The sequence below is a fragment of the Rhineura floridana genome, chromosome 9 (assembly GCF_030035675.1).
Source record: "Rhineura floridana isolate rRhiFlo1 chromosome 9, rRhiFlo1.hap2, whole genome shotgun sequence".
Classification (NCBI taxonomy): Eukaryota; Metazoa; Chordata; class Lepidosauria; order Squamata; family Rhineuridae; genus Rhineura; species Rhineura floridana.
Genome location: NC_084488.1, coordinates 68336494 through 68362734, shown reverse-complemented (window position 1 = coordinate 68362734; position 26241 = coordinate 68336494). Strand labels below are relative to the sequence as shown.

Genomic DNA, 26241 nt, shown 5'->3' with positions numbered 1-26241 from the left:
TGTAGGTGCCCTGCACTGCACATAGCTAGCAACAATAATGGCTCTTGGTTGGAGGTTAGCTATATACTAAAACTACCTTTCTCCATATATGCTCTATAGCAGCAGTTGCCAGTTGAATTTTTGAGGAACTACTGCTGACATTACTGACGCATCATCATTTCTCTTCCCCTCTCTCTCTGATCAGTCCCCTGTACATACAGAAATGGGGAACACACACACACACTTTTTTTTTGAGGGGATCTGGGTATAAAGTCAGATCCAGTAGAATCAATCTGAACCTTGAAAAACGTTGAGCTGAAAGAGGAAGTGAGAAAACGTATCTTCCAGCTTCAGTTCTGTACTTTTTTCCCCTCCCTTGAAAAGTAACCACGCTATGTCCAAGGACACAAGGAAGGGGGGTGGGGTGACTCTCATGGATGGTATCCTGAGGACCTTAATCTATATAGTGACTTGTTACACACCTATACCTTTCTTTTAAATAGTGGAACAGACCAGTATATTAGCATTTTTATATACCACTTAATGCATTCAGAGAATTTACAACTAACTGTAAATTGTTGCTTTTATGTTTTTGTTAGTTTTCATTGTTAGTCTCTTAATGTTTTGATGTTTACATGTTCTGCTTTGTACGTCGCTTAGAGTGGCTGACAATTCAGCCAGATAAACGACTAATAAGTTGAATAAATAAATAAAATAAATATTAGCGGGGCCCTACTGTATGACTAAGTGCATGAGAAACTGACAGAGAATGGAAACAGACTGGACCATCTAACTCTAGTACAATCAGCTGTTAATTTCAGGGCGGATCCAGGTAGGCAGAGTCAAAGAGGATTAGGGATGGAATCCTCTCCTTTTTGACATTTCCTTTTAAGTGTGGCCCTCTAGTGGTCGTTAACAATTGGATTCCTTTTTTTATATAGATTGGACCACAGAAGTTCTACAGGGTGCCAAAGATAGGGAAGAATGGAAATGAATGCCTAAGTATCTAAACTGTGTGACTTATTCTGTAATCTACCCTCGAGTAGCCCACTGATTTAGAGATACACATCTGGAGAAACATTATTGTTCTGAGTTCGCTTTTTTGGTGTGCCTAGATTTGTACCTTCTACAGTTTTACATCTGGAGGCTGGCTGTTCTTGTGTTGAGTGCAAGACTTGGACTTTAGCCTTCAGATTTTGTTTATGCTAACACATCTTCAGGTTATCTGAACTGTCTTTAGAGGAATAGTTCATGGTCCAAAGATTTTAGCAATAATTTACAATTAGGTCTTTGTAAATTTCCTTCTTACTGAAGGTCAATCTATTCTTAAGGGTAGATTAAAGATACTGATGGACAATACTCTACTGCTTGAAAAACTTGCTCTCCAATTCATTTTTGTTTCATCAATTGACTTTTTAAAGGGTCATGCCAATAATTTGGATATCACGGCTGTTCCCAATATCGGCTGATCTTTTCTAGGACTGGATTTGATTGCTCACCTTCCACTGTCATGGATGGCCATTCTTTAGCTATTCCCATGATGGAGGAATAGAAACCTAAATGCATTTTCTGTGTGCATGCAACTTTTTACATGTGTGCATGCAACTTTTACATCATTTACTCCTGTCTGTACTTTCTGGATATTTTGATGAGTGGTATTGGACTTACTCATTGGCTAAGACTAACAAAATAATAATGGGAACAGCTGCCAGATTTCTCTTACTGCTGCCAAGATTCATGTCCTTTGGTTCCTTTTTCATTTGTCTTTTACCTATATACCTATATAAGGTATTGTACATATTAAGAAATTGTATGATTTTGGTGTTCTATCTTGCTAATCTGTACAATATTTTATTTTGGTTTATAAAGCTATAATTAGAATATCCTTCATCTGTGAAATATTTGCATTGTGCTTGATACTCGCAATCATTTTACTATAAAAGCAAAACTGGGAAAAGACCTGTTAGAAATAATCAAAATATACATATATTAATTATTTTGGCAGGCAGATTAATCAGGCCTCAACTGGATTCTAGTTACCCTCAGGTTCTCCCAGATGTGCTTAAGCCATAGAGTTCCAAACATATTCTGCAATATAAATTTATAGTGCTGATTGTTGAACATGTTAAGATAATAAAAAGCTACTTACTGGGTCCCACAAGAAGCCATGAAGGCAAAACCCCTTTCCAGCTAGCAGAAACTGATATTCTATGGCATCTGAATCTATTTCCTGCTTTGCTGACAGGCCCTCAGGTCTCTGGCAGCAGTGGGGCTTTGCAGCCACATTAGGGGAAGTCCTAGCATGGCTTCAATCCTGAGTGTGGTCACACATACTCCATTGCACTGGGGCAGGGTAGGTATGGCTATTCAAGCCTTGCTCCATCCCCACTCAGCTTCTTTCCAGCCTTGCACGGCACTTGTGCAAGACACCACATTTGGGTTTTGCTTTTGTAGCTTACATCTGGGGTGGTTTGTGCGGCACTGCAGAAGGCTGGGGAGATGGCTGCTTGAGCACGACACTGTGCGTGGAGAGGAGCATCTGCAGGGGGTGCCTGGCAATATATTGTGGCTGCAGTACATGACAGCAGCCTGCTCAGTTCATGGTGAAAGAGTTAATAGTGGGCATTTGCTGGATAAGTCTCCTATTGTGATGCCTTCCCATAGGTCCACAGAGCAGTATTCAACCCCACCTGCTCTGTTAGGAGTTTAGTGCTAAAGGCTTTTGTAATAGGAACCCCTGTAAATTCAGGCATGAGTGTTCCATCTGCGCTGGCTCCCATGCCTTCACAGGTTGCCCTAGAGCATGGGAAGCCTGAACCTGGGGGGCAGCCTCCAGGTAAGGTGTTCCACCTTGATTAGGATTCAGGGGCTTTTGGCTTTGTTGCATCACTACCCTAATAGTGCTGATGCAGTTTATTTGGCGGATGGTTTTAGTTATGGCTTCTGGATTACAGTTATTGGGAAGCATAAACCTTATATGTCTGGGAATCCGAAGTCTGTAGTTGGAATAGAATTAGTGGCACAGGAGAAAGTAGATAAGGAGATGGCTGAAAATAGTGTTCTGGGTCCTTTTGACTACCCTCCTATACCCACTTTGAGGGTATCTCCTTTGGGCATAGTTCCTAAGAAGCATCTGGGCAGTATCGCCTCACTCATCACCTGTCTTACCCTAAGGAGCAGTCAGTGAATGATGCTATCCCCAAGCACTTGTGCTCTGAACGTTATGCTTCCTTAGATAGTGCAGTAGTTAGGGTGCAATATTTTGGCCCAGGCACTCTCATGGGTAAGTGTGATATCAAGTTAGCATTTCTCCTCCTGCCAGTCTACACTTTGGACTTTGATCTCTTGGGGTTTTCTTACACAGGTTTGTTTTATGTAGACCGAGCACTGCCCATGGAATGTTCTATTTCGTGTCTAGCTTTTGAATGCTTTAGTACATTCCTTGAGTGTGCTCTCAGGAGGCAGGCTGGCTCTAGTGCAGTAGTTCATTATCTTAATGATTTTCTTTTTGCCAGTGTTTTCAGCTTATGTCTGCATTTGAGCATGTAGCTGCTGAAAACACAATAATGCTGGGAAAAACAGAAGGGAGTAGAAAAAGAGAAAGACCAAGAGATGGATTGATTCCATAAAGGAAGCCACAGGCCTGAACTTACAAGATCTGAACAGGGTGGTTCATGACAGATGCTATTGGAGGTTGCTGATTCATAGGGTCGCCATAAGTTGTAATCAACTGGAAGGCACATAACAACAAGCTGCTGAGCTCGGAGTGCCTTTTGCCAAGGAGAAAACTGAGGGCCCTGTGCCTGTGCTTACCATTTTAGGAACTGAGCTTAATTCAGTGGCACAGCAAAGTCGGGTGAGTTGAAGCACAGGGTGGCTAGCATGTTGGGTGCTAGGAAAGGTACTCTCGAGGAGCTTCAAGAGTTAGTTGGACTTTTAAATTTTGCTTGTAGGATTATAGCTCCCACCAGGGCATTCCTTTAGCATTTGTGATTTGATGAAAGTCCTCAGCAAGCCTCATGATTGGGTTAGGGTTACTCAGGATATGAAGAATGATTTATCCGTTTGGTCTTGTTTTTTAGATCGATCTAATGGGATTTCTTTTTGGCAGCAGTACTTATTGTTGGAGGCAGAGCTGCAAATTAACTCTGATGCCTCTGGAGCCCTGGGTTTTGGGGTCATTTGTTGGGATAGCTGGTGTGCTGAGGCATGGCCAAGGGCATAGGCTGAGGCTGGCATCACAAGGGATTTGACCTTTTTAGAATTCTTCCCTATAATGGTTGCTGTTCATCTGTGGGCATATGACTTGGAAAACTCCGTGGTTCATTTTTGGTGTGATAACCAGGCCACAGTGTGTATTATTAATTCCTTTACTGACTGGTAGTGGGAAGCTGAGTTTTCTGTCTTACTCATAAGAATTTTGTTGTTGTTGGTATGGTACTGCATTTAGGAAATCATCACTGTCTTTTATTTTTATTTTTCTGTTTGCATTTTATTTACCTTTAACCTCACTCCCTTACAGCCATAGAAGCAACAACAGTGGTTCCATGTGGTCAGCTCAACCCCCTTAAACCCACTGATGATGCACCTTGTTGGTTGCATGACGGTTTGTTTCTTGCCCAATAGTGGCAAAAGAGAATTCACATACTAGGAAGTGTGGCTGTAATTGTTCCCAAGCTGCTGCCTGTGAAGGTAGATCAAACCATGTGTATTTTCTCTCTGTCAGTTATTACTCACTGGAATTGGATTGGCTGTCAAAGTGAGTTTATAGCAGCCCACAAGGTAGACAGAAAAGGGCAGAGAATCTTCTTACTCTTATTCATTTCTTGGACCTCTTTTGGAAGTGAAGGGTCAAATCTGTTAAAAAGTTTGGAACAGCCCTGTGGAAAGGTACAGGCAGGGAATTGCAGGCAGGGGGTTGCCAACCCTGCTTGGATATGGATATCTGTGCAGAGGATTGCTAGTCAAGCTTTACCAACAGCACAATCCAAACCATATCTACTGAGAAGTAAGTCCTATTGTGTTCTTTGGGGCTTAGTAAGTGTGTTTAGAATTGCAGCCTCCAGGGGCATCTATCTTTACTCCTGAGCGCTCGTATCTTTTCGGCGTCCCACTAATACAGTGCCAGTGGGGCAATCAGCTGGAGGGGGGCTGGAGCTCCCCACACTCCAGCTGATCGCGCCGGAGGAGGGGAAGATCAGCTGTAGTGTGCTACAGCTGATCTTCTCCTCTTCTGGCGCAATCAGACTCCCCTGCCCAAGCTGATCGCGCCGGAGGAGGGGAAGATCAGCTGTAGTGTGCTACAGCTGATCTTCTCCTCTTCTGGCGCAATCAGACTCCCCTGCCCAAGCTGATCGCGCCGGAGAAGGGGAAGATCAGCTGTAGTGTGCTACAGCTGATCTTCTCATCCTCGGGGGCGGTCAGACTCCCGCACTCCAGCTGATCGCGCTGGAGGAGAGGAAGATCTGCTGTAGCGTGCTACAGCTGATCTTCTCCTCTTCTGGCGCGATCAGACTCCCGCTCGAGCTGATCACTCCCGAGGAGGGGAGGATCTGATCTTCTCCTCCTCTGGCTCGATCAGCTGGTTAGGTTCCAGACCCCCACGCTACAGCTGATCCGCTTTTCGGCGGTTTTCGCTTTCCGGCAGGGGTCTGGAACCTAACCTGCTGTATCAGTGGGGCCCTACTGTATTTCTCTTGAACCAGACCACCTACAAACTTAATTTTTAAAAAATGAAAGCTAAGAGTCTGGCGATTGGGGTGACTCACCCAAAGACCTGGAGAAGACTCACAAAAACCAGTGTCTCTGGGTGAAATCCAGAGAACTGGCAAAACTAGGCCTGACTGAACAAAACAGGCCTCTGCCTGGCACAAGAAAGAGATAGCAAAGTAATGCCAATTGAGCCTCTCAGGCCTCTGTCATTACTGAAAAGACCTTCCCCGCAATTGCCGCCTTTTGTAGCGTATCTAGAATTAGACTGTGAACAAGAATTGTTTTATCTTTTAGCAGAGCTTGGAAAAGTTACTTTTTTGAACTACAACTCCCATCAGCCCAATGCAGTGGCCATCTTTTAGTATCTATACAGCACTTGGAAAATTTTAGGCAAATTTTAAAATTTGCTTGTTTATTCAGTTTGTAAGCTGCCCTATAACAATAATTCTCTGGGTGGCATACAATATAAAATAAACCACATACAAAATAAATACTAAATAAAAACAGATAATTATCACTTCCCAGGAGAGACCCAATCAGTGTAGTGGCCTGCAGATGTTTAAAATACAATGGTTTTACAGTGACATTTAAAAATACACTGCTTAGGGATTATTAGTTTTAAATTCTGCTTTAATTATTAAAGTTCATTTGACAGTTGCATTTTTGTCTGAGCTTCAATATTTGAAATATAATTTATTATTTATTGTAAAAAAAGTTGCAATGTCATGCTGAGCTAAGTCATGATTTGGCTTAGTGTTTCATCTGACTCTTACCTAACCACGAGCTGTGACTAAGGTTTGTCCCATAGTTTATTGACCATGGTTTGTTTGGGAGAACTAAACCAGAAGCCTGGGTTCAGATGACATGTCAAGCCTATCCCAGGGGCTGCACTGTCATGCATTCATGCTAAGCCACAGTTTAGCTTTAGCGTGATTTGCAAACCAGGCCAAAGGGAACAAGTATAAACACACAATGCAACACTGAGTCTTAAACTAATAATACTCAATAAACTGGATTGGTTCGAGTGAATAATGCACAAATATAAAATTATGTTGACTCTTGACATGCTGACATCCTTTTTATGTATATAAAGTTATCATTTAAATATACTTGGAGATTCAATATTACAGTTTTACTTATGTTGTGAGATGTGAAACACCAAGAGTAGAAACCCTTTTTATAGAACAATGTGGTTTCAGTTGCCAATTCTATTTTTTAAAATACCTGTAAATACCATGTTTGCTTTACAGGGTAAATTTAGGATGCAAGATTAATTTTGTTAATTGAAGCATGTTTTAATTTTTTTAAAAAAAAATCTATTTTGTGGTAACACAGAAAGGCTATTCTATGTATTGAGATGAATGTTTGCAACATGGAAACACCCACACCCTGGACCAATTTAAGGCATCTAAACAGCTACTTATTCATTTGTATCATCCACTCCTAAGCAAATAAAACCGTCAGTCTAGTGATACCTGTTCTGGGAAACCACTTCAAAGTAAACAAAACAAAAACAAAAAGCATGTTATTGAACAGGGAAATGTATTTTTAAAAGAAATTCTCTCTAAATGGCACCTGATATTACTTTTCAACACTGCAGAGAAAGATGAGGCATTAAAAAAATATAAAGGTAACAGCATTCAGTAGAACACCAGTTAACTTCAGTGGTGAAAAAAGAAGTCATCATTCTGACATTATATAACATTTGTTTTTTTGAGCCTGGAAAGTAAATGGAATCTTTGAATCTGATGAAACACTATCAGAATTTTATGACAAGGCATTATTACTGCTGTCAACCTCTTTATTGTTCTAGGTAATGGCAAACTCCCAACACATGCAGAAGTAAAATGGACATGTACTGCCTTCAAGTCGATTCCGACTTATGGTGAGCCTATGAATAGGGTTTTCATGGTAAGCAGTATTCAGAGGTGGTTAACTATTGCCTTCCTCTGAGGCTGAGAGGCAGTGACTGGCCCAAGGTCACCCAGTGAGCTTCATGGCTGGGTGGGAATTTAAACCCTGGTCTCCCCGGTCGTAGTCCAGCACCTTAACCACTACACCATGCTCTCATGCAGAAGTAGACAACCGCAACAACGTTTCAGATAGATTTCTCACAGCATTCCCAAGTGGTTACACAACAGACCATGAGTGAATTCGAGATCTTTCAAAAGGTGCACTCCTAAACTGTATTGACATTTGTAGAATAGAAAAGAAATGACTAACTAGCTGCTTCCAGTCTATAGCAGGAAACATAGTCTAGGATTAAAAACTTTCACTTAAGGAAAGAGTTAAGGAGCTTACATATTGACTTGTGTACCAAAAAACACAGACATTGGAAGTTAAGGTGTCCCATGCCATGCAATTAGTAAACATGTTGTGAGCTGCCTCATTTTCCAGTCAGCAACCCTACCGCACAGGGTTGTTGGAAAGACTATATATATATATATACACACACACAGCAGATGAAAAAACACATACACCCCTTTTAATAGTTTATTGCCATAACAAGTTGGTCATTGTAGAAGAGCTTTTTTTAAAAAAAATAAATCAGTATTAATTTCCTACAAAACAACATAAGTGATGCCTAAGTAAGCCCTGCCCAATTGCTTTAAAGGATAGGATTGGAGGGGGAGAGAAAGATTTACAATGCAATCTGTTGCTATGTTCACTCAAAAGTCCCACTGATTTACAGCACAGTCTTAGCCATGTCTACCCAAAAGTAAGTCCTACTGAATTCAACAGGGCTTACTCCCGGTATGTGGAATTGGCATTGCAGCTTTACTCCCAGAAAAGCAAGTATAGGAGTAAAGCTTCTTATTGGGAAGGTTTCAAAACAGGCTATGAATTCAACAATTCAACAATATTTTAAAGATAAAGTGCATAATAGGCTGTTTTTGCATGTAATTTAAAAAAACCTGCATGTACACTTTTATTAAAATCACAACTAAAATTGTTTACTGTGCATGTCTACCAGGTTCCTACTATGATCTATATCTCCTGCACACACAGAGAAAGAGACTTTATAGCTTTCAGCAATAGCAAAACTTATTCAGTTTATGAGATTTTCAGGCCTCATTTATTGCCTGCAGCTCAACAAATCCCTTGTCAATCACAACCCTGACTTCACTTATTGGCTTCAAACCTGGAAGGGCAGGATTACAGCTGCCAACTACGAGCTCATTTAATAGAAGTTGTAAGGGGGGGCAGCTGATGTTTTGGTATATATCTCTTGAACCAGACCATCTAGAAACATTTTTTTTAAAAAAAAATGAAAGCTGAGGGTCTAGAGGTTGGGGTGACTCACCCAGAGAAGACCCCAACAATCCGGAGACTCTGAGCAAAAACCAGAGACCTGGCAACCCTATTTGTTATGCATACAGCTTTCAGAATGTGGCTGCTTAAAAACAAATTAAAAAATGAAAATTGCTCACCAGTAAATAGAATTATTACTAGTCATGCTTCGTTATTTCTATTTACTTCCAGAGTAATCAAGCACATGGCTCACTCCTGAATTCAGCAGCAGCATCACCAACTTGCTTCTAATGTCTCAAATGTACAGACTGACATTTTGTGACACACCTTTGAGGCATCCACTTTCTCATGAGTAGCTTCACAAGTAATGGAATAAAAGATTATGCCTGCCACTCCTTGGAATATCAAAAGAGGAGAGTATCTGTGAGCAGAACCTAGCCCCGTAAGGAAAAAGTGAGCATCTGAAAAAGCATATAGCTACACAATTAAACAAATATGGAATTAACTAAAATTCCAGTATTCATTTACTGTATATGGCCTTTCTTCCAAGGCTCCCATAACACTTTCAGATGATAATTAAGCCTCACAATACCTCTGAGAGGTAAGCAGCAAATGCAAACCCAAATTAAAATGTAAATTACTTGAAGCTGAAGTTTATGAATGTTCCTCAACTTTCAGAACTAGTTTGTACAGTCATGAATGAAGTTCTGAATTTTCAACAGTTGTTTCTTAATTTATTCTCTTACAGTGCTGCTTCATGATGCTTCAGCTACAAATTAACTGAATGGTTTTAAACTATTTTATTTCTAGAGAATCACAAAGAATCATATCATACTAAAAACAGCTTGTTAGGAAGCTAGTAAATGCTGCTACCCTTCAAATGCATTGCTTATTCACAGATCAGCTAAAGTGACTGCTTATTAATAAGATGTTACTCTAGCTTAACTATTCAGCAAACAGCATTATCCCCAAATATAGTGGATTCCGCAGAGTTCTCTTTAGACTGTAGTTGTCACCATTTATCCTCTGACATATTTATGCTGGTTACAAAAAACAAACTACAGAGATTAAGAATAATGTAGATTAAGAGTAAGGAATAGGCTGAAATTTATACTGAGATTCCATTATTAAACTCTTGAGAGACTTGCCTATATAGTTGCAACACTAAAGTATCTTACTTCTGCTTGGCAAGAGTATTCACTTAGACAGTAAGGAAATGCAATAACTCAAATTCATCTATAAGCATTTATTACATAAGAGCAAAGGCCTTTTGAGTATATTATACAGCCACAAGAGTGGCTGTATACTACAGTCAGCAGGGATTTTTTGCATTCCGCAATGTTAAATTGAAAACACCCCCATGCCATTCCGATGTTTCCCATAAGCTCATTTCAAAGCAAAACCTTACAAAACTTACAGTCCTAAATTCAGAAACACTTGCTTAACAACACTCTAAATCTTCATGGTGATACACAAAACACTCAGAGAGAATTGAGAGTTCAAACTGTAAAAAAAAAAAGAGAGAAAACAAACCCCTTTGGGACATTTTTTCTGTCAGTTTTCATAATTTGCTGAAATTAATTAAAAATCAGCCATGTTCATAGAGTACTTGTAATCCTATTACTGACCTTGCCCTATACTCTGACCTTCATCTTCTGCTATTTAAAAGTTTAAAAAAATGCCTGGCTGATTGCGCTAACAAACTGAAACTTAATCCCGACAAGACGGAAGTACTGCTGGTCAAGGGAAAAACTGCATCAGGGATGGGGTTGCAACCTGTTCTGGATGGGGTTGCACTCCCCTTGAAGGAGCAGGTCTGCAGTCTGGGAGTCCTCCTGGATCCTGCCCTGCTGCTTGAAAATCAGGTGGCTACGGTAGCCAGGAGTGCTTTTTGCCAACTCAAACTGGTCTACCAGCTGCATCCTTTCCTGGAGTCAGTTGACTTGGCCACAGTGACACATGCATTGGTGACATCGAGGCTTGATTACTGTAACGCACTCTCTGTGGGGCTGCCTTTGAAAATGGTTTGGAAATTACAGTTGGTTCAAAATGCAGCAGCCAGAATGTTAACTGGAGCACGGTGCAGGGAGCATATCACCCCTGTGCTTTATTGACTCCACTGGCTCCCAATTTGTTTCCATGCCCAATTCAAAGTGCTGGTTCTGACCTTTAAAGCCCTAAATGGCCTTGGACCAATATACCTGAGGGACCACTTACACCCATATGTACCCGGCCAGGATTTAAGATCATCTGCCTCTGGTCTCCTCTGCCAGAGGAGAGTGCCTGCAGTGAAAGACGTTAGATTGACAGGCACACAGGAGACAGCTTTTTCAGCTGTGGCCCCCAAGCTTTAGTCCGCTCTGCTCCCTCCCTGACGGTTTTCCGGAGAATTCTGAAAACAACCTTGTTCCAGAGAGCCTTTGGGAGGGACTGAAGGTAGAGCCTGACACTGATTTTATGCCTTCTACATTAAATTTTACCCTTGTAGTCCCCTTTAGTACCACTCCCTATATATTTATGTGTGTGTTTGTGTGTGTGTGTGTATATATATTGTATTTTATGTATTTTAATTTATTTTAATGTTTTTGCAATTTTATTGTTTACAATTTTATTATGTGTGTGTTTGATTTTATTTTTGTAAGCCGCCCTGGTGCCCTATTATAGGGTAGAAGGGCGGGATAGAAATATTTTAAATAAATAAATAGGGCTGGAATCCTAATCCTTCTTACCTGAGAATAAGTCCCACTGAACTGAATGGGATTTACTTTGTAGTAGGCATAGTTAGGATTGCACTGTGAATGCAAACCAAACTTTTTTTAAAAAAAACCTAACAACTTAGACAGTCCATGACTAATTCTAGTTTCCCTGACAGGGGTCACTCTTTTTCTAGGCAATCCTAACTCCACTAACCTGTGAGTAAGCCCCATTGAAGGAAGTGGGACTTACTTCTGAGTAGACTTTTTAGAATTACACTATGAGCTCTCAGAAGCTGCCCCCCTTATCTCCCATCACTAGATTTCTGCTTCCCTGCCTCCTTTTGCCTTCTCTTAGAACAGCAATTTTCCCTTGTCTGAGACCACAAGAGGCTTCAACTCCATTTAAGTTTGTAAAACAAACTTAATTTTTTAGAATTAACAATTTAGACATCCCATTCCCTGCTCTAGCTTCCCTGACAGAATCTCTCATGTTTTTAGCCACTCCTAACTCCACTTACCTGGGAGTAAAAGTCACTGAACTCAATGGGACTTATGTGAGTAGACAAATTGTAGTGCGAGTCCTCCAAAGTCATCCCCCCCCATTTTTTGCCTCTTTCCTTCCCTCAAGCTCATTCATTGCCAGCACGCAGAAGCTCTGCTTCAGGGTGGTCTCCTTTCCCTCTTTCTTGCCCTTGCCTCCATTTTAGCCTTACTCCTCTTTCCCGCTCCACAGCTCCAGCAATTGATGTTTCCTTGAGTTCATTTCTGGTTGGCAGCACCAGCAGCTGCTGTTAGACCAAAGCCTCAGGCTCTACCCTGGAAGGAAAACTAATTGCTCACGCGGACAGCATGCAGGGAGAATCAACAGGTGAACAAGAGACCTCTTTCTTCAGGGGACCGGTACACATGGTGATTTGAAAAATCACCATCCGTAGACTCTTTCTCAAGAGCTTCTACCTGGGTATAGAGTAACGTGTGAATACCCCATCACATTGTTCAGGCTACCCCCCCCCAACCCTCCAGAAAGGTTCTTTTTTAAGGGGGAGGAGGAGGATCCTAATTTATTTTCAGACTGAAGTGATAATCTGCTGCAGATTCACATCATGTTACCTGGCTTTGCTTACCAAACATAGGAAATGCTGAAGCCTTGAAACTCTGACAACTGCGTCTTGAACCTCCATGGCTTACATAAACAGCTAGCAAGGTGTGAAATTCCTATAACATAAAATGTACACATATTCAGCATCTCTCTCATATGCACATTTTCCTGTGTTCTGTCTGCTAGTCAATACAGTAATACCTCGCATTAACATACTCAATGGGACCAGAGCGAGTAAGTAAACCGAAAATGTCCTTAAAGTGAAGCACTACCTTTTAAAACTTTTTTTTACCTCTCCTTCATGCGGAGCCTCAAAGCCCTGCGCTAAAGCCTCTGCTGCTGTGCTGCCGCTCCTCTCAGCTGATTGCGATTGCACCTCCCAGGTGATTTGCGGTGGCGCGATCGCGTCTCTTTCCACCCCCGCGCTCTAAAGCCTCTGCTGCTGTGCTGCGTTTCTGGAGAAATACAGGCATATGGAGCATGTACGTTATAGCGAGGCGACGTTAAGTGGGGTATGCCTGAACATTTTAAATATGTGGGGTTATGAAATTAATGGGTTAGACTGCAATCCTATACCTATCTATCTGGGAATAAGCCCTGCTGACCTCATTTGGACTTACTTCTAAGTAGACATGGTTAAGAATGCACAGTGTGTAATTCATCCCCCTTTTAATAGTCAATATATCATTTGTTATGCATTTCCCAACATATTCTATATCGTTTTTGGCAGTGCATTTTTGTGTGCTATTTTGAATTTTGTCTTCTCTGCTATTTTTAATTACCTTTCTGGCGGCTGCATTCTTATAATGCCTTAATCTACTCCAAGTGCAGAAATGATTTCATTTTTAATGGTTTTTACCCTTCTGATTGCATCCCCCCTTTAAAAACATTTAAGTTATCCTCTTCTTGCAGACTTGCAGTTTTATTGCTTGCCCTTGTAAAAGAGCAATAGCTTTTTGCTGGCCTTATAGTTGATTAGAAGACCCCCCCGTGGCGCAGAGTGGTAAGTGGCGGTAATGCAGCCGAAGCTCTGCTCACGGCCAGAGTTCGATTCCAATGGAAGGAGGAAGTTGAATCTCCAGTAAAAGGGGTTGAGTTCCACTCAGCCTTCCATCCATCTGTGGTCGGTAAAATGAGTACCCGGCATATGCTGGGGGGTAAAGAAAGGCCGGGAAAGGAACTGGCAATCCCACCCCATATATACGGTCTGCCTAGTAAACGTCACAAGACGTCACCCTAAGAGTCGGAAACTACTCGCACTATAAGTGCGGGGACACCTTTACCTTTTTATAGATGATTAACTGCAAGGAAGCCACTGCAAATAAAATACAATATTTTTAATTCCTCAATAAGTCCCTACAGAGTTCCTTTTGCAGTCAAGGTTTCCTTGGTACAATCCTACTTCTACTGAAAGTCAATTGCAAAACACTTATAGAAACACATGCTTGTCCATGTCTTTGAGAAAAGGCGATTGGGGTGGATTGCCTGCTGGTTTCTGTATTTAAACTGTTTTACTGATAGTACTTTATATGGCTGTTTTTAAATGCTTTAACTGGAATGCATTTTATTATTTTACTGTGTGCACGCCACTTTGGACTCCTGCGGGAGGATGGATTTTAATGACACAGGAAAGGCAACCCATTTTATTCATGTAAGATTGTTATTTTTTAAAGAATATCCTCTCTTTTTTGTGTTATTTACAAACCACCAACTAAGCAGGCATGAAAGAAGTGCCCAGTTACTTCTCAAGCCTTGTTTAAGTGGAAACACAATTGTGTGAAGGGATGTGTGCAGGGCTGGCACCAGACTGCAGTGGGCCCTGGAAGAAGGCAATGGCGACGCAGCAGCACTACTGCCACTGGGGGCTTAAATAGGTCTGGCTGCAGTAGCCTACCACCACCCAACATGGAAGCAGAGGCATTGCCTGGGGGGGTGGCTCCCGCTCTGCGATCCATAGCAACAGCAGGTCACAGGGCACACACTTTACAACCTGATGCTAGCGCAGATCATGGGGCAGGAGGTACATCCGCCCACTCTCAGCCCTTGGCCAGTACCCAATCTGGCCGCCCACTGGTGCTGGGCCTGGGTGTGTGCCATTATTTCACTATAATAAAGACCTTAGGAATGTAATGAAGTATAACACATTTGCAACATTCACTTTCAGCCAATTGAGCTTTTTGAATTGGAAGGGGGGGAGAGAAGGGGGCAGAGTTGCAGACAGTTTGCACTAAATACTGCACATATGATCTTCTGTGAAAGTACATATTAAGCAGCTAAACTTGTACTTTCTTGCCAACAGATCACAGTTGGAAAACTGATTCAGAATGAAGTTATTTTCAGCACAGGACATGAGAGTGTCTTAACTGTTCATGGGAAGTTTTTGATGGTTCTCCAATGGCTAGTGTACCAATTAAAGTTTTAGTAAATTAGGAGAGTTTAACATAATGTAGCTTGCTCAGCGCTCTGTGCTGCGTGGGTGTGATTTTACATGACAGAAAGCGAGTTTTGACCTTGCTTTAAATCACCCAGGCTTAGACGGTTTCAAAATAAGAAAATACTACTTTATTAAAAGAAATACATACTGGATAGGAAAGGTGCTAATTCTGTCTCGCTAATTAATGGCTCATCTACTCAGGGTTTTACTGTCTGTCTGGTACTACTTGTATCCCCTTTTAATTCGCATGGTTCACATGACGTTATTGGCAAACAGAAGCTATCGCATAGTTTCCCCACTGTAAATCCATACTAACCCAATCCTCTGACAATCCAAAAAGGGAAGGAGAAAACATCTTCACCCCATATCTCTAGGGCTTGCAGACGCTTTGATCAGATGCTTTTAGGTAGGTGTGTCAATCATTCCCCTCTCCATGCCCACTCCCTCCTCCTCCCTTTGTTCATTTCATTTCCTGTGGGCTAAAGAGAAACTTCCGTTTCTCTCTCCTGTTCTGCAAGGCTTTTTTGTGTTGCTGCAAACAGTTTCTTTTCTCCCCCCCCCAACTTGTGCACAAAAGCATAACACTGCTCAAACAAATATTTGTATTTCATCTGTATTGTACCAGTGAAAATACAAATAATCGTACTTCTGGGTTGTTGTTGTGGTAAAACAAACTGAGTATGCTTGGTTACCAGGTAACGAGAAGGAGTGGAAATGTTAAATTAGAGGGCATGCCTTTAGGAAACTGTGTACTTGATGCTTCCCCTCAAGTGTGACTAGAAAACACCATGTTTGCAGCTGGTGTTGAGCCCTTACTATGGATGGTGCAAACAGAAAACGGAGCATCTTTAGCACAAAGTAATGCTCCCATGTGTATAAACCCTAAGTTGGAGGCTGCAATGCTAGTGGAGAGGAGAGAAAGAGAACATGGATCCTCCCTCTTCGATGGTGTGCAGAGAAGAGGAACAACAGAAGGTGAGTCAGGTGTGAATAGCTCCCTGAGACATATCAGTTCACATGTAAGGAAGACAGACAGAAAAGATGAGCACAGGTCAGTGGTAGCCTAGCCAGTTAGGAGGACTCTCTCTCTCCCCACCCCACCCCACCCCATGAAAAGAGGACCAAGTGGGAGTTGCTCTTAAACTTCTAACAGTTTTGACCACCACTACCCTCAAAACATTAAGCTGAGTTCTACTGGATCAGATCAACCTGCTGCTCAGTGCAGGAATCCAACTTAAAGCATACCCACAACAGCTGGCCAGCCACCTGTCGGGTATGCTTTAAGATGGATTCCTGCATTGAGCAGGGGGTTGGATTCTGTGCTTTTGATCCTGCAGGTAGTACACAGCCATCATGACTAGTAGCCGTTGACAGCCTTATCCTCCATAAATTATCTAATCCTCTTTACAGCTATATAAGTTGATGGCCATCATAAGATCTTGTGGAATCAGATTCAATAAAGCATCAAGTGAAAAAGTACTTCCTTTTGTCTGTCCTGAATCTTCCACCTTTCACCTTTATTATGAGTTTCTTCCCGTTCTGCACATCATGCATAATTTTATACACTAAGTGTTTACTTGGTATTTATAAATGCTTACTTAGTATTTATTACTTGGCATCAAATATGGCAACCAGAGTGGTAAGAACTACCAGTCTTTCTGATGTGCATTCTACTTAGACCTAGATTTTTAATATATGAAAATCAGATCAAAAAGTCAACAAAACCAGCTGACGGAAAGATAGCATACTATGCAGGAAACAAACAGCTGTTCATATTCAAAGTCTATTGGACAGACACTGCCATTTGAATTCATGAGTTATAAAAATTAATATTGCTTGCAACTGCTAGAATCCACAGTGGGATACAAAGGTGGTGTCAACACGTCACTGCAATCTTCTGCAGACAATTCATGTGCATTTGTGTTAAGCACAAAATGTGTATATAAATAAAACGTTATTTTCCCTGGAACTTAATGTATCTTCTGGCTTAGTGAGCATTCAAGAAGGCAGATATTCTAAACAACTTAGAGGACCAGGAAGCACAGATCACTTTTGCTTCCTCTCGCTCCACTACCCAGTCCTGCTACCATTTCGTTTAGAAATGGAAGGAAGGGATAATAGACATTGAACAAAAACAAAAACCTCTGAAGCCTCTAAGGAAGTCTCCACCCCTGCCAGTTTACAGTTCAGCAGCACAGGGTTTCAGCCTCATCCAATAACATTTCTGCAAGGGCTGCCACCGTTGATTCAAACCAAAAAAACGAGTGAACATCAGTGTGATATCCTCCTTTGTGAACAGATTGTGGTTTGTTTGCCATATTTGAGTGAAACGGAAAACAGCTACAACCATAGCAAATGGCAAGCAAAAACTGCTAATCTCTGTGTGCAAAGGACAGGGGAAGCGAAGCGGGGAAGCTATGAGCCCAAGGTTCATGGCTCCTTATTTTCATTACAACAAACAATGTAATGAAAGAAACCATAGTTTGTTGCAACAGAATCTGATTGCAGTATAACACTGTACTTTACCAGTATAAATAGATAGTTTTGTTCTTTTTTTTTAGCTAATTTCTTTATTAGTTTTATTTCACTAATTGTCTCTTAGGATAGTAGTTTATTACCATGATGGCACAGTAACCACTAGAGAGGCCTTTTCAGTAGTGGCATGCTGGTTATGGAATAACCTTTGCAGAAGTGAACAGCATAGGTAGATTTAAACTGTACTATTAGAGTTTGCTTTAAAGAGTATTAGTTAAAAAGAAATGACTATATTTTCTATCATAGCCTTCCCCCACCCCCTGCATGCTCAAACGATGTTTTCATTCATGTTAAGTAATCAATTTCTGTGTAATCCTTTGTAGGAAGACTAGCAAAGAGCCTTGATCTCAAATTTGATGTCTTTAGGCAAATAATTTTACATCTGGCACCTTGCACTTGACGTATTTTGAAGTATACTTGAAGTCAGTCAGTCAGTCAGTCAGTCAGAGTCTCTCTCCCTCTCTCCCTCTCTCCCTCCCTCTCCCTCTCTCCCTCCCTCTCCCTCTCCCCCTCCCCCTCCCCCTCTCCCTCTCCCCCTCCCTCTCTCCCTCTCTCCCTCTCACTCCCACTCCCACGTTGGCCTGTAATGTGTTCTGTGTGTCTCACAGAAAGAGGCTCTGGAAACCTGAAGCAAAAGAGTTAAGCAGAGCAAAAGAGTGTGCCAGGTCTGCCAAGATCAGCAGATGTTTTGACAAGGGCAACCGCTGAGATAAGAAGGGAACTCAAGGCAGCTCTAGTGTGGGGGAAAGTTTGTATGGAAGGAGGACTGCGTTTGTTAACTTTAGTGTCAGTAAAAGACTCTTACAAAGTACTTTGCCTGGCCTGTATTATTCCGGTTCGGACCTGCGCCAGTGCCTCTGCACTGTTCGGTATCAACACGCGCTGCAACACGGGTTATGGGCCCAGCATACAGAACAAAGCAAGCGGTTCTGGTGCTGTTCTGATCCGGTGCTGAAGAGAGAGAAAGCAGGAAAATAGAGGCAAGTAAAAGAGTGAGCAACATGGCAATAAACCTGACGACCAGGATGGCGATGGAAAGATTGAGTGCCGTTAATTATGCTAGTTGGAAGTGGAGAATGAAAGCAGTTCTGGTCAAAGAAGATTTGTATGACGTGATAGAAAAAACCCCTCCGGCCGCTCCATCAGCAGCGTGGACGAAGAAAGACGAGAAAGCGAAAGCATTTATTATTCTAGGGCTGTCTGATACTCAACTGCTACACGTAAGGAATGAGCCGACAGCATACCAGATGTGGGAGACGCTAAATGCTGCCCATGTGCAACAAACAGCAGGGAGCCGGCTGTGTTTAGCGAGGAAACTTTATCAGATGCGTTTTACAGATGAAGTGACTATGAGTGAGCATCTTGCTGAATTTCGTAGATTGTTTGCTGAGCTTCAAGATAGAGATTTGAATCACAGTGACATTCAAATGATTTATATCTTATCTTCATTGGATCAAAATGGGACAATTTGGTAACAAGTATGGAAACGTTACCTGATGGGACTTTAACTTTGGACTTTGTGGAACAAAAGCTGCAACAAGAATGGAACAGAAGACAAGAGAGTAAAAGGACTGAGTCTAAAGAGGCTGAAGCTGCACAACAGAATTATTCAAGAAACAGGCAAGAGAATAAAACATGTTATTTTTGTGGGTCCCGGGGACATATACAGAGACATTGTTTAAGTAAGAAGAGGAGAAACAGAGACAATGGATGGCAGAAACCAAGTGTAAACTTTATTGCTGAGAAGGACACTAAAACACTTAGCACTAAATGGCTTTTGGACAGTGGTGCGTCTAATTGCCTGATCACTGATGCAAGTTTGTTTTACACTTCAAAGCCTGTGCAAGAGAAGATTTATCTGGCTGATGGATCAACTCGCGACGCAATTGCAAGAGGCACGATAAGGTTAAGTAATTTGAGAACGATATTGACAGATGTATTATTAGTTACTGATTTAAAATATAACATTCTTTCAGTGAGAAAATTAACTCAGATTGGTTGTAAAATAACTTTTGAATGGAATAGATGCATTGTGCAGAAAGGCAATGTAATATGTATGCAGGGGAAATTACAAGACTCAATGTTCATAGTTCAGAGTGAGCATGCTGAACCTACATGTGCCTGGTTAGGAGTGAATAAAAACATACACGAAAATTGCATCCATGAGTGGCACAGAAGATTAGGGCACGCAAACTTTGAGAAGATTAAAAACACCCCAAAGCATAGTAAAGATTTAAAGCTAACAAATTGTGAGCATGTGGATGAGTGTGATGCATGCTATAAAACAAAAATGACAGTGGCACCAATTAATCAGAGCGTTGAAAGTACTACCACGGAACCTTATCAGCTTATACATGTTGATTTGGCAGGACCTTTCCAGAGTTCAAAAGGAGGGGCAAGATTCTACTTAGTGATTGTTGATGATTTTTCTAGATTTACACATGTATATTTATTGAAAAAGAAAAGTGAAGCGGAGGACAAATTACGTGCGTTTATACAGAGAACAGAGCCACAATATGGGGTTGTTATTAAAAATATAAAATCAGACCAGGGGGGCGAATTTACAAGTAATACATTGAAAGCATATCTTGAAAAGAAGGGAATAATCCAAAGTCTCACTGCTCCCTTCAGCCCATTTTCCAACGGAACTGCAGAGAGACGGAACAGGTCTCTGCAGGATTCAATGAGAGCTATGCTAGAGGATGCAGACTTGAATAAAACATATTGGGGTGAATGTATTTTGTATACTGTATACATACAAAACCATCTTATACACAGAATGATTGGAATGTCTCCCTATGAAAAGTTGACAGGGAGAAAACCCGGGCTAAAACACATTGAGCGTTTCGGAGCAAAATGCTGGGTGCATGTTTCTAAGCAGAAAAGACATGGAAAAATGGCCCCAAGAGCTCAGGCAGGTCGTGTTTTGGGATTTCAAAATGCGTTTTATAGAATTTGGTTACCTGAGAAACAACAAGTAGTATTAAGCAGAAGCATTAAAGTAGTAGACCAGCCTTGGAAAGACACTCAAACAATTGTGCTTGATGACGCAAGCAGACAAAGTGCAGTAGATATTCCTTTTGGTCATCAAATACCCTTAAGAACTGCGTTAACTGATATGATGAAGGGTGGCAAACGTAATGTTAAAAGACTCAGAAGTGAGGACATAGCGATGCAGGATACAGGAGTGCCAGGGACTAGTGCAGGCTCAAGTGCAGGTGCAGGAACAATTAAAGATGACCGTGAAGAAGAAATGGAAATTGATAATGTCAGACGTGAAAGATCAACGAAAGGAAAACCACCACATAGATTCACATTTAATGTAACACAACACAAGGTGGATGAGACAGATGAATATCCTACAGAATGGGAAAAAGAAGGGCCAATAGACAAAGAAACTATGGATCTAATGTGGAAATACTGTATTGAAGAATGAAATATAAATGAGTGTTATCAAATAAAAGTGAACAAAATGCTGTATAACTTGTATGAATAAAGAAACAAAACTGAAATGGAAATAGAGACTGTAATAAGAAACAAAATAATGTGTATATATATGTGTATTGAAATTGTAATGAATAACTGAAAATAAGATGAATGTATATTGCTTTCTGTGAGTCACAGGTGGGGGCTGTTGGCCTGTAATGTGTTCTGTGTGTCTCACAGAAAGAGGCTCTGGAAACCTGAAGCAAAAGAGTTAAGCAGAGCAAAAGAGTGTGCCAGGTCTGCCAAGATCAGCAGATGTTTTGACAAGGGCAACCGCTGAGATAAGAAGGGAACTCAAGGCAGCTCTAGTGTGGGGGAAAGTTTGTATGGAAGGAGGACTGCGTTTGTTAACTTTAGTGTCAGTAAAAGACTCTTACAAAGTACTTTGCCTGGCCTGTATTATTCCGGTTCGGACCTGCGCCAGTGCCTCTGCACTGTTCGGTATCAACACGCACTGCAACATCCCACTCCCCCACTCCCTCTCCCTCTCCCTCTCCCTCTCCCTCCCCCACTCCCTCTCCCTCTCCCTCTCCCACACACAGGGCCGTCTCCAGGCATGCAGGGGCCCTTGGGCATCAGCTTGCCCTGGGCCCCCGGTGGGTGGGTTCACGGCTGGCTCCAGGCATGTGGGGGCCCTTGGGCATCAGCTTGCCCTGACTCCACGGTGGGTGGGTGGGTGGGTGGGCGTGCACGTGCATGCGCAGCTCCCCCCCACCTGTCTAGTCTTTACCATCGCCCTTAATAAAGATGGCAGCCGCGGTTTCCCTAAGGGGAATGAAGCCTCCACCGCCATCTTTTTGATGGCACACACGCATGCTACATGCGCACATCTGCCATCAACTAAGATGGGGGCAGCAGCTTCAGTACCTTAGGGAAGCTGCGGCCGCCATCTTCATTAAGGGTAATGCTAAAAAGCTGGCTGACAGGTAAGTGGGGGGCGTGGGGGGGCACGGATCACAGAAGGGGAACGGAGGGCCCCTCAGGGGCTCCTGTAGCTCCGGGGCCCTCGGGACAGTGCCCAACCTGGCCACCCTTTAGAACCAGCCCTGCACACACACACACGGGGGGGAGGGAGGGAGGGAGAGATTCATAATCCCCATGAAAAACAATTACCTTGGGGGATGCCAAGATGAATAAGCCAGTTTCTAAGACAATCTAGAGGGATAGAGACCTTGGACAAAAATCAGGACTTTGATCTCAGTTTTGAAACCAAAGACAACCAGTCCAATTCAGGAAGAAATGCCACCACCAGAGAGGATTAGTGTACCAACATCACTTTATTGCTAAAATAATAATAATTATAAATTACCTCAAAAACTAAGTGCCGTTCAATAATTAAGTTAAAAAGAGCAAACCTGTAGGCTTACATTCTAAACAGGCAATAAGTAAAGTGAAAGAAAAGCAAAATGAGAAAAGGAAAGAGGCAGAGAGGAGAGGTTCAAGGGCAGATAAATATACGAATTAACACCAATCATTGATTTATTAAAATGTCAGGTTTTATTATGACCCAAACTTCTGCACTGCACAGAAGTCTCCATCAGGATGCAGGACCAAGAAAAATAAAAAGGTATTTCTGGTTGAAGACATGATATTAAACCTAGTTTATCCTTGACCACAAATCTCTGTCTGCTGGAAAAGGTTTCCAGTGTTTATTGTTTCACTGTTTTGTTGAGTCAATTATGATCTATATCAGTTTCATCCCATCCTAGGTAAGGGGAGAAGTCAAGTCTTTGATGAATATATAGCTCACCCATCATAGATGTGAAGGAAGACCCCAACTGGGGAGATTTCCTTTTCTACTTTATGGCAACCTTTCTGTTCTATAGGAGCAGGATCCATGGAGACTAAAGAGGGGAGGAGCACCCACATATTTAGATCAAGAAATGATGGTTTTCACCAAAGATTTGTGTGATAAGACAGTGGATTCTTGCCCAGTGACAATATATACCTTAAGTGCAGATGCCTTCTCTTTTCTAGAAGTAGTAGAGAAGCAGTTTTTCAACTAAAGGGCCATGCTCACAGTGGCACTTTACCACTAAATGAGTCTCTGGCAGTGTAGAATTTGCCCTTGACACAGCACTACTTTAAATGTTTAAACTTATTGTTTTCCCTGGAGTGCTTGTAAAGCAACAATGTGGACAGTTCTGGAATAAAATTTACTACTGCCTACTTGGCCAGAAATAGTTAGTAGGGTACCCTTTCAAAAGGCAGCAATGATTGAATTCACTTAATGAATGCAAGGGAATATGGGATGGCCATTTCTATTGTCAGCATGGGAGCAAAGGAGAGAGGAACAACAGGAAGACACAACTGAAGTGTTTTTCTGTTGATGTTAACATGGGGAAATCACCTACCACTGTTCAAAATGGTAGATGGCAACACTCCTCTCTCAACAGGAGGGAGAAAAGAGTTCTGTGCAAAAATAATTATGGACTTCTGGGATCTCCTACTCCAGCTCTGTGGGATTACGTAAGTCAGATGCATAACCCAGCAAACGCAAATTCTTATTCCCCTCTGCAGTTCCTTGGTTTATCTTTTATTTCCTGAATTAGTAGAGAGATTTGTTTTTCATTCCCTGGCAGGGGCTGCTTCCAAGTGGAGGAACACAGGGAGAAGAGATGTAGAGCTGGGAGTCATTGACTTCTAACTCCTTTTTGAGCCGAAAGTTGCCCAAAACTTAATGGCCACATTTTTAGCAGGCTAGTATCACTGAGAAAAAACAAATCCTATTTCATGCAAAACTATTTTACCAAGCAGAACCAAATCAGTTAGCCACCTGTCTATGATACAATGGTTAACTGCATTTAAACAGGTTCAGTGCTTACTTTCTCACATACTCCCTCTCATCATTTGAGATCAGCTAAAAGAACAGGAGGATCAATCCTTAAAAAAAAGTTTGCATTGGAATTAAGGACATTATCAGAAAAAGTGGGGAAGGGGACTCAAAGTTTCTCCCCCCCCCCAAAAAAAGAGGCAACTATATTAATTGAAAGCACAGCGCTGCTGGATCCATTCTACAACATCTGTGGCTGAGGCTCTCATGTTCTGCCTTAGTGAAGAATACCTGCTTCATTTTTAGCGCTCTGACTTCATGATATGTTTGTAAGATGCAAATAATATCAAAAGTAGCAGTGTTGCATTCACACATGACACACAGAGCCACTCTGACAGCTCTAAAATATTCAAGTGGCTCACCATAAAATCAGGGCCATGAATATCACCACCATGCTCCACAATAGGAAAGAGAATGGGTACAACAGTCCGAACACAACTTCCTGAGACAACTATTGCAGCCTTCTCCAATGGTGGGGTCCTTCAGATGTTTTGGACTCCAACTCCCATCAGCCCCATCCACCATGTTTAAGGATGATGGGGATTGGTACACTCTAGATGTTTTGGATTACAAACTGGAGAACACTTTTGGGTTGTATATTCCAGAACTGGCAGAGAAGTTGGTCCTATGAGTTTATTTTATTTTATTTATTTATAAATATATTTGTATACTATTTCATTTAAAAACATCAAAGTAGTTTACAACAAGTAAAAACAAAACAAAAAAACATTAAAGATACAGTAAAAACAAAGGTCAACTATTGCAAAAAAAAATCTTTTTGATTGCCTGAATAAGTCTGATGGAACAGAAAGGTTTTCAGCAGGCATTTAAAAGTTAAAACAGAAGGCATCGGCTGAACCTCTGAGTTATCATAGTATCCTACAGTTCATAGTATCAGGTTGTGAAGTATCATAGTTTTTATAACACCAATATGCACCAGTTGCAACCAAAAATATTCACTAGCTTGGCAGTAAGATTCTGCTTCCATTTCTCAAGTGCCATGTATAGAAAGATGTCGCTCAAATTCTTTATAGTATAGTTTTTACAAGTACTTGCAAAAATCAGAGCAATTACTAGACTTGATTGCATTCTCATGCTGTTTATTCTAATCCAGAGACATGGACTGAATTTCAGCAAGCCTCTCTATAGTACAGTTTTGGATTTCTGAAGTTCCATTAGGCTCTGTCTAACACTTTTTAACTTTTTTTAACTTTTTTTTTAAGAAATACAGATCCAGAGAGGCACACACAAATCAGAACTTTAGAGGTAGAATAAGCCAATGATAGCCCTGTGTGGATGCTAGACATTCACCCTCTCACATTTCTACCATTTTAATTAGTATTTTTATATTATCGATCGGCCTGGGGGTCCTTGTAGAAAGCCAAGTAATAAATGTTTACTTTTATTATCATCATACAGCTGGTATAGCACAGTGGGGAGGACAGCCTGGCTGGGAGTCCAGAGTCTGTTAGTTCAAACCCCTGCTCATGTCTCCTGGGTGTCATGGGCCAGCTAAAGATCACCCCCACAGTGAATGGCTCAGGGGTTATGTGTCCTGGCTGCCACCTGTGCAGCCGTGGACAAGCTGCATAGTCCCAAGGAGCCCAATTGCCCCCCAGCTGGCAGTTGCAGACAAGGAAGGGGCTGGCTTGTGCAGCTATGACAAGCTGAGCAGGCCCTAGCCAGTTGGGGAGAACTAGCCTCAGAGGGAGGCAATGGTAAACCCCCTCTGAATACCGCTTACCATGAAATCCCTATTCATAGGGTCGCCATAAGTCAGGATCGACTTGAAGGCAGTCCATTTCCATTTTTTATTATCATTATTTAGAAGTCTGATCATGCATGGTTCTATATTTCATGGAGCCCTCGATGCACAGAGTAAGCTGCTTCTTCAGACCTCTCCTCTCCAACATGTGGAGGCTGTGAGGTCAGGCAATGGGGACATGGCAGAAGGGGCAGGAGAGAGTGCACAGCCCTACTCTCTCCCCTAAGTAACTGGAATCATATGATAGCCTAGGGCTAAACTGGCAAGATCAATGTTAGTACACAATTGATAAAGCATATTGGTAGGAACGACTGTTTGAAACCATTCTATTTAATACCCTCAGAGGATATTAAACTACATGCAACCAGAAGAGAAAATATGTTTTAGTCTTTCAAAAAGTATGCAGTGTGATGTATAATACTCAGGAGTGTAGCTGTCCAGGATCTTGAG

General features: G+C 41.7%; 1 protein-coding gene across 10 annotated transcripts in view; it reads right to left on the bottom strand.

Moving 5' to 3' along the window:
* The window catches only part of INPP4B (inositol polyphosphate-4-phosphatase type II B), a 444727-nt gene that overhangs the window by 398653 nt on the left and 19833 nt on the right, over positions 1–26241 (bottom strand). For 8 of the 10 annotated variants that reach the window (XR_009757936.1, XM_061584849.1, XM_061584844.1 and 5 more), the window contains exon 2: positions 12764–12854. The exons of the other annotated variants lie outside the window; for them this stretch is intronic. Coding sequence is in view for 7 of the 8 variants with exons in the window: in XM_061584849.1 (XP_061440833.1) it covers positions 12764–12770 (7 nt within the window). In the remaining variant the exon portion in view is untranslated. The remainder of the gene's footprint in view (positions 1–12763; positions 12855–26241) is intronic. 10 annotated transcript variants of the gene reach the window in all.